This window comes from Pyrgilauda ruficollis, unplaced genomic scaffold (genome assembly GCF_017590135.1).
Source record: "Pyrgilauda ruficollis isolate IOZ18807 unplaced genomic scaffold, ASM1759013v1 scaffold2, whole genome shotgun sequence".
NCBI lineage: Eukaryota > Metazoa > Chordata > Aves > Passeriformes > Passeridae > Pyrgilauda > Pyrgilauda ruficollis.
This window is the reverse complement of record NW_024519206.1, coordinates 4,241,635-4,250,713: the sequence shown is the minus strand read 5'-3', so window position 1 is coordinate 4,250,713 and position 9,079 is coordinate 4,241,635. Positions and strand designations below refer to the sequence as shown.

The following is a 9,079-nucleotide window of genomic DNA, read 5'->3' as shown; positions in this document are numbered from 1 at the left end:
GAGGACTCAGCAATCACCATTTGTATAAAGTTTAACGTGAAGTCCCAGATTCAGCACCTCAGGCAGGATAACCTTGCATGTAAAGACAGTCTGGGGAACAAGAGGCTGGGAAGGTCCTGGTTGATGGCAAGGTGAGCATGAGGACTGTGTGTCCTGGCCCCAGGAACAGGCACTGGAACAGGCTCCTCAGGAAAGTGGTCCCACCCCAAGCCTGTAAGGGTTCAAGAAACATTTGGACAACTCCTTTGGCACATGGTGTGATTTTTTATGTTGGCCTGTGAGGGCCTGGGCTTGGGCTACATTCTTGTGGGTCCCTAACTCAGGATATTCTGTGATTCTGTTCTGTGACCAGGGTGCTGAGGGGTGTCTTGCCTGGTAGGCAGTGCCTGTCTAGAGGACATCTGCTACCTTCTGCTGGGCATTTGCACTTAACTCCCTTGGGGCATGTTATGATTCCTTGAGACTTGTCATTGGCATGCTTTCTCTCACCCCATTTTTGTACTTAACACTGTGATAACACAATTTTACTCTGAAGCCTGCCAGTAGATAGAGCAAATATAATTTCCATGCAACATTCTGAAAGCTGCCTGCATGACCACCTTTTAGATATCCTGTCTGTGTCTGAACCCTCAGAGGATTAAAAAAGCAAGATAAATTTCTGAGGAAACCAGCTCAAGAAATTTTTTTTCTTTTTATTTTTTTTAAAGTTGTCTTTTATTATTGTAATTGCTAATTCAGTTGCCACCTCTGTGTCCTGCAGTCCTGGCAGACTCTCAAACCATCAGGTCAGACTTCAATTCTAGCCTGCAAGTGATGTACTCCTCTCACATTTCTGATCTAGCCAGTGCTGCAACATTAACACAGACAAGCTGAAGACATGTGACTGGCAGAGTGAAGGGTAAAGATGTAGGTTGTCTAAAAGTGGGTTTTTTAAATGTAAAAGTGCAGTTACTTAAAGTGGGAAAACGCTTGTGCTCCCAGACTGACATTGTCCCTTTAATGAAATGGCTCAGTCTCTGGCTCAGCACTGGCCAAGTGCCCAACTATCTTCATTTAAACTTTGGCCAACTAAACAGCAGCAATAAAAGATAATTTACAAGTGGATAGGCTATTTATTTGTAGATTGCTTTATTTTGGTTAACAAATTGTATTTTCCAGTATGACCTACAAGGCATATTTTCTACACTGAAAACTTTTTTAAACCACAATTTACTTTCTGGATACCTTCAAAGGTAAGAGACTTTGTTATTTCCTCTCTACTTTTAGAGGTCTGCACTTTTGCTTTCTGTATAGGTAACTGCTTGATGGGCTTGAAAAGAAGATTTAGGGAGGATTTTTACATTTAACATATTGTCTTTGCTATTAATGATATTTAAAATTAATTTCTGTAAACCACAGTATTTTTTGTGTAAATTAGTTTTAATTCAGTATTTAATTTAGTTCAGTGTTCTGTAAAAATATGTTGAATCACTCATTTAAATATTAAATATTCTAATTTTAATTTTATCAGTATATTGTCATTATAATAGAATATAATCCTTATGAAAAATACTGCACATATTCTGTAACTTCCATGTAATATTAATAATATATTATTGTATTGAATTTCATTATTAAACCACTGTGTCTTAGAAGAATAAGTTGTTCATACTCATGTTTCAGGCTTTTTGTTAAGAAAGAAAAGGCAGTGCAATACCCATATTTCATCTATAATAAACAGATTATACTATCCATGTGAGCTACAGTTGAAGTATAGCTGATTACTGTGCTTAAACTACCTACACAATGACTTTTTATAAGTGTTTTTTGTATATTTTCTCTAGAAGCATGGTTCCCACAAATATGTATTTAAAGTATCTGTATTTATTTATTTGCTTCTATTAATGAGGTATTCACAGGTGGCTTTTTGCTTTTAACAGGAAAAAAAAGTTGTCTATTTGGGATGAAAGCCACTATGAGGAAAAAATGTTTTTTCTTTTGCTTTATACTTCTGGCTGTGGTAACAAACCAGATAGCACATGGGCAAAACAGAAAAAGAGGAAAGAATATTTACTCTCCTGTGCCAATAGATGAAGGTGAAACCATTTTCTTAAAATTTCTGTGTTGCATCCGTACATTTTACCATAATTATTTAGTAATTGATAACTTTCATGGGAATATGTAAAATGTGATTTGTTTTGATTATGAGGGCTGAAAAATACTTTTTGACTACTTGGACATGGATTCCAGTTTGATCAATGGTTTTCATGGACATGCATATCTCTTAAGGGAAATTATAAGAAACCTGATTTTTTGTTTGAAATTGCATATGGTAGATTTTCTATACAAAATCAACTAAAATACTAAAACAATCCCATCAATACCCTAACTTGACAGTTTTCATTAGGATTTCTTGGATTTTTACAATGGAATTTACCCTTAGAATTTTTACTGGGAAGACAGAGGAATCTTTGGGAAAATTATTTTTTGCAGAGAATTATCTGAAATCTGTTGTGCAGGTGTTCCCATCATTCACAGATTTAACTTTCTTGTTCCCTTACAGGTGATACGTGTCGCATTGATATAGTCTTTATCATAGACAGTTCAGAAAGTGCCAAAAATCAATTGTTTGATTTACAGAAGGATTTTGTGCAAAACATGACTGACAGCATTTTCCAGATGAAGCCAGTTAAGTCCCACATGTATAGTGTCAAACTAGCAAGTATGCAGTTCAGCAGCACAGTCATCATTGATCATCCCTTTACAGCCTGGAAAAATGTCCAGAATTTTAAGGAGAAAATCAATTCTCTGGGCTTTATTGGCCAGGGCACTTATTCCTATTATGCAGTTTCAAATGCCACTCATCTGTTCAAAACTGAAAGTCGTAAGAGAAGTGTGAAAGTGGCTTTTTTGATGACTGATGGTGTGGATCATCCCAACAGCCCTAATGTCCAGGGTATAGCCAAAACAGCTAGGAGTCTTGGGATACATTTTGTTACCATTGGCCTTTCTAAGAAAGCAGTCCAAGAAGAAAAATTGCGCATGATATTTGGTGATTCGTCCTCTAAACGTGTCCTGTGCCTGGATGATCAGAATCTGGTAGCTGATGTAGCATTGGAACTGGTACGTTATGCTGATGTTAATCTTGTCATGTGTCTATCCTTGGCAGATTTCATTTAATTTTGATTAGGTCATCCCTGAAGACAGTGCAGAGGGTTTTGTGGTGCCTTCTCTGCTGCAGCAGGGGTCAGGGCAGATGGAGCTTCCTTTTGCCACCCACTCTCCAAGAAGTTGTGTGCTTGGATAATAGTAGCTCAGCTGTTCTGATCTCATATCCCAGCACACAGAGTGTGTTTCTGAGCATATGAAAATACTTTAGAAGGTACCTTGATCTCACGCATAACCATTGAGTCCTTCCCCTACATATATTGTTTGTAGGGCCTTCCAAAAGAAGGTCTCTGACTAGGAAGTCTTTTCATAGTCCCTGTTGTTAGCACTGTGCCTTAATACTGTTTAGCTATCCCATTAATTCTCATGTCTTGTCTAATCACTGTGTGTCACTTGGAATAACGCTCTCTTCCAACCAAGAACTCTTCTCTGTATGAGTAGTTCCACAGACTGGTTCTCTTCCCTTTGAGGAAGGAATGAAGGATGAAGGTATTCACCATCTCTACCATTCACCTTGGGGAGTCTATAAACTAGAGAGGAAAAATTTGTACTGTGTTAAATTAAATCATATCTATATGAAAGTAATATTGTTATTCTATTTTATTTGCAGGAAGCCTTGCTACAGGAGCAGGTAGGGTTTTTGGGCTTTGTGTTTGATTACTCTTATTGACGCTAGACTTCCCAAAGTCTGCTTCTTCTATAACATATCAATACTTTAAGATTAATCAACTTTCCATCTCTGGTTAAATTTTCTGACTGTGATTACTTTTATTTTAACTTTTCTGCATTTCTTCTGTCCTTTTTGTCCTGAGAAATCTACGATGTTAGCTCATTAGTGAGTAGTATCAACATTAAGACATAAAGAACTCTTCCTACAAGAGTGGAATAGGCTTAATGCAAGATATACTAATTCATTTGTGGTCTCCTTAGAAAACAATAGCAATGTTAAAATGGTTCGAAATTTCTGTAAGATTTCACAGTACTCTTTACTATGTATATGCTGTCTTAAACATTTGTAATTATTACAGCGACTACAGTCACTACAGTAAGAGATTAATTTTTGTTATAAATAAATCAAGTAACGGATTTTGGTTGCTCTATATGGAAGTTTAATGTTTATTATATGAGAAATAAATATATTAGAATATAATTTATTTTCTATTATTCCACTATTATGTTATTTCATCTGTGACTAGGCAAAACCAAAATTTTTTGCTTTAAAATTTTGAAATAATATATTTGTAAACCATTCTCCTTTATCTTTCCATTAACCTTGTAGTGTGTGCGGAAGACCTGTGAGTGTGAAAAGGGAGTAAAAGGAGACAAAGTAAGTATGCATTTATTTGAGTAGGCTCAAGAATTTGAATTTTAATCAAGATCAAAACTGCACAGTACATTAATTGGTTACTGCATGAACAAGACATTAGCTGTGCATGTACTGCAAAAAGATTGATTTTTAGCATATTATGTTGGTAGTGAAAGGCCACTGTTAAAAGAGGTCAGAAAAAATGATCTATCCATAGGCAGATATATCTTGAAAATATATTTCTATTATTGGGTGATAAAACACTGTGGATAAATAGGTGATTTGGGAGCCCAAATAAAAAAGTTATTCTTGAGTCTTGCAATGGGGAAGGAAAGGCCCATTAGACAAAGGTTTTCACCCACACCAACTTCTATTTTTGTAAGGGGTAAAGGTTCAAAAGTCTGAAAAGTCTCTTTTCTCTTGGAGCACTTCAGCACATATTTCTTGGCTCTAGTAAGGAACAGAAAAGTGTGAGTTCAGACAGTGGGTGACCTCTCTGACCCTTTTTCTATCTTTAATATTTCCCCCAGAGACAAGCAAGGTACATTCAGAGGTTTTTGTCTTTCTCCCTGTTCTCTAATGGGTCAACCATACCATAGCAGGTTATGACACCAGGGCCTGTCATTCAATCTTTGTGGATAATGCGCATCTGGATAATGTGCACCAGAACCTCTGTTTGCAATTTAAAATTTTAGATCCAAGAATTTTTAAATTATTTTATGCAAAATTATTAGATGTAACCTGTTATGCAGATGTGTATACACCAAACTTTCTAGTCCCAACCATCACGATCCTCCAAAGAGTAACAAAAAATGGTGGAGTAACTTTTTCCTTAGGTCTGCTGAATATTGACCCTAAACTGTTCTGTACAGTTTTTTTTTTTCTAAGCAGACAAGATGAGATAGTGGTAGTTAATTGAGAAATGGGAAGGAAGAACTGTTTGTTTTCTGTAATGCCTTCCTGATTAGATTTTTCAGATGCTCTGTAGAAAATTAATTTATCATTGAATATTGTTTAAAAATATATTGGTAGATACCTTATAATACCAGAGTAGGTTTAGCTAAATGAATATTGTGTCACATGTACCATACTTGAATCAGTGGGGGTTTCTACCAAAACTTATTCCAGGATGATTTTGGACTAAAACATAGTCTTAGAGAAGCTAAAGAACTTTATCCTTACAATGATAATAACATTTTCCTGCCATGTTTCAGGGCAGTGATGGCAGCAAAGGGGAGAAAGGTGACCCAGGACCAAAAGGAAACAAGGTAATGTGAATTTAAAAGAAATAAAGCAAATTTCTATCCAGTTATTCAAACCATAGATGTGAATATAGCAATGGAAAAGTATGTTAAAATAAGTTCTAAATGTTGAGGTTTGCTAGTTTATAGTTAGGTGCTTTAGAAGTGTGAGATGAAAATTTAAAACTAAACTGCTGTCAAGTTAACACTGCCTATCATTCTAGTTTTTCTCTGGCAGCAGAGGTCTCTGAAAATAGTTGAAGGCTCTTTAGGTTCCTGAGAGCTTTCTAACAGTACACAGATCCCTTGATCAGAGTGGTTCACTCTAATAACTAAAATTTCAGTCATCTCATGGCAATAGTTCAGTTTTCTATGTTAATGATCAGGAAATATGTATCTTTGATTGTGGAAGGAAGACGTGTGAACGTTACTAAATAGGAAAAAACCAGTCTTGCTTGTTTAACAGTGTTCCTAGTTTTAGTGCAATACATATTTCAGTTGTATTCCTTTGTTTCCAATAGGGTGATGCTCAAAAAGGAGATCATGGAGAGAAAGGGGAAGAGGTATGTGACTACTACAGCGCTAACTCATATTTTGTCTTTTCACATTTTCTGAACTAATAATGTCATTTCCATTTTTTATGTGTCCACTTTATTCAATTATTTAAAGCACCTACCCTTAGGCCTGGTTTACAGAAGTATGTATACTGAAAGAAACAGTCTAACCATGTGCTTAAATATAGAGATGAGATGCTACTGGGAGAAGGAACTTCTGAAGCTGTGTGATTTTGAATTGGCTTGCATTAGACTTATCCCAAAGACTGACCTGATAAAAATACTGCATGGTTCTTTGGTGGCTTCTAACACCTGATAATTCTCAGACTTTTTGTTGATTCACTGGAGAAAGATTAACACTATTCCCTGCATAAGAATAACTCAGTTGAAAAGTCCCATTTAAATGGCAGCATGTATCTGCTAGGAGGGGACAAACTAAGTGACATATTTACAGTTAATATATGAGTAAAAATGCGCATGAAATTTGCAGAGAATTATATGTTAAACAATTTCAGAGAGTTATTTTATTGTTGTGAATAGTTAAATTTCTGAAACATAGTTCTTTACTATGGGGGGATATTGGGGCTTTTTCTACTTAATTAGCAGTATGTTAGGCCTTTGCTTTCTCTTTTATGATTTTTTTTCTTTTTTCAATTTTTGAATAGGGAACTCCTGGTTACAAGGGAGACAAGGTAAGTTTTTTGTAGAATAGAAGTAGTCTGAAAATACATTGTCATTTGCTGACAGTGTATGTGAAAGAATGGAAAAAAGAACTTGTCTTGTCTTTTTGTCATGAAAGCTCCTGATGCAATCCCCAGAAGTAAATTCAAAATTTATGTAAATGCTTACAGACTGGAATGCTGAAAATAAAACAAAAAAACCCCACAAAATCAGAGACTGTAATCTAAACATAAAAAAAGAAAAGTGTCAACAACCAGAAAAACAGTTTTTGGAAGGAAAAGGAAGTTGTGGGTTGAATAAGAGGTTAAGTGGAAAGAAAGAGAAAATGCTTACTGCAAACACAATGTGACAACCATCAGCTTTTGAAAAAACTTACCACAAGGTAGTTTACTTTTAACCTATTTATAATTTGCAAGGGCGAATGCTCGATCAAGAAAATTTTCAATATAGTCTCTCCAAGAAGATAAAAAAACTATGCATTTCAGTGACTTGCAGGATTCTAGAGATGAATTGCAAAGTGGACCATCATAGTGAAGAATGAAGCAGAGATTGTTCCATTTTGACTTTTTTTGATTTGACACTTATATCTCCACATTGTTAATAAAAGCAGTTCCTCTATAAATCTTTGTATTCATTAGAAAAATTCTTCAGTCAATTTTGTGATAAGATTTCATGAAAATGGGAACAGTAGACTGATAGGTCTACTTTTCATGTGTCTATAGATATGTTAAATCATCAGTGAAAGACTTGTTTCTTCATTCCATATGTGCAATCTCACAATTGTTACTCAGGAAAATCTCAGACATCACAGTAATAAAATCAGCATGGAAAGGATTTCTGGAGACAGTGCAGCAAAGTGGAAAACTGCAGCAAAACTTATTAGATATTAAATGTGTTATCCTCTGATATAAGTTGGATGTTTTGCAGGCATTTTCAGGAACAACCTATCTTGAATAGAGTAGATCTTATCTTCTACAGACCATATATAATGATGCGCTTCCAGGTCCTCAGAGTCAACTAAACCTCTTGTGCTACTGCTTGCAGAATCTTTAATGCACATAGCATAATCAAATCATCTTGTTTAGCTGTGAACCCTTTGATTTCTTATAAAGGGTGAAAGAGGAGAATGTGGAGCTCCAGGACCAAAAGGAGAAATAGTAAGTATAATTTTTAATTGAACTGTTTCATGTTGATGAAGATACCAGAAAATCATGGAACATACTCATAAAAACAGCTGGAGTAAATTTGGAATACCTTATAATTCCCTGGTGGTAGAGATACATTCATAGTAGAAGAATGATTTATAAGAACTGAACCAACTGTTCACCACATTCTTTTTTTCCATTTTGCCTAAGAAATGCAGATCCTTACCTAAAACAGAAGCTGCCCTGACCACTGCCAAGCCTTGCTTACACAGGACTGGGCATCTTGCAAAGAGCAACCAGTTTATTTCTTTAAAAGCTTAATTTCAATTTGAGTGTATAGTTATATTGCAATAAAAGCAGGTTCTTACCCGACGTAAACAACTTTTAGGTCTACGAACCCATCTGTGCTGATCTGAATTCACACTTCTATCCAGTCTTCCTTTCCTTTTAACCTGGAGTGCAGTAGTGTTGCAAGTGAATACAGATTTTTACCTGGTTTATCTACATTCTGAAAGATGGAAGGATAATGGACTAAGTGAGATAATCATGTATCTTGAGTTCATACAAGCGGGTTTGTATGACTCATGCAAACCACTGATTTATAGTTCAAATAGCTCACTATCAATTAGAATGCACCTATCCTATTAAAGCACATTTCTTCAGTTTTACCACCCATATTATGTTTACCTTTACCAAAGACCATCTTGAAAAGTTTTTGATTTCCTGGAAGCTGCTATTTTATGATTAATTTCAAATAGGAGTTAATAAATATTCATTCCAGAAGTATTTATTGCAAAGAAAAAAAGGCATTATACAATAATGAAAATCTAAATCTAAATGATAATATCTTGTGGGATACTGTGGTTCAAAATTGTGGCAAATTTCAGACTTCAGTGAATCAGAAAAGTCTGACATATCAATGGAAAAGGAGAAATCTGTATCTCTCAGAGGGATAAAGAAAGATCGAAATCTGTATCTCTCAGAGGAATAAAGAAAGATCATACC

The 9,079-nt window shown here is 35.4% G+C and overlaps 1 protein-coding gene across 1 annotated transcript in view; it reads left to right on the top strand.

Moving 5' to 3' along the window:
* The first annotated feature begins 1,121 nt into the window (after window positions 1–1,121).
* The window catches only part of COL28A1 (collagen type XXVIII alpha 1 chain), a 59,112-nt gene continuing 51,154 nt past the window's right edge, over window positions 1,122–9,079 (top strand). Inside the window, exons 1-9 of the mRNA XM_041466834.1 lie at window positions 1,122–1,232; window positions 1,920–2,075; window positions 2,543–3,102; window positions 3,758–3,778; window positions 4,427–4,474; window positions 5,668–5,721; window positions 6,216–6,257; window positions 6,914–6,940; window positions 8,042–8,086. Coding sequence (XP_041322768.1) covers window positions 1,943–2,075; window positions 2,543–3,102; window positions 3,758–3,778; window positions 4,427–4,474; window positions 5,668–5,721; window positions 6,216–6,257; window positions 6,914–6,940; window positions 8,042–8,086 — 930 coding nt within the window. The 5' untranslated portion in view covers window positions 1,122–1,232; window positions 1,920–1,942. The remainder of the gene's footprint in view (window positions 1,233–1,919; window positions 2,076–2,542; window positions 3,103–3,757; window positions 3,779–4,426; window positions 4,475–5,667; window positions 5,722–6,215; window positions 6,258–6,913; window positions 6,941–8,041; window positions 8,087–9,079) is intronic.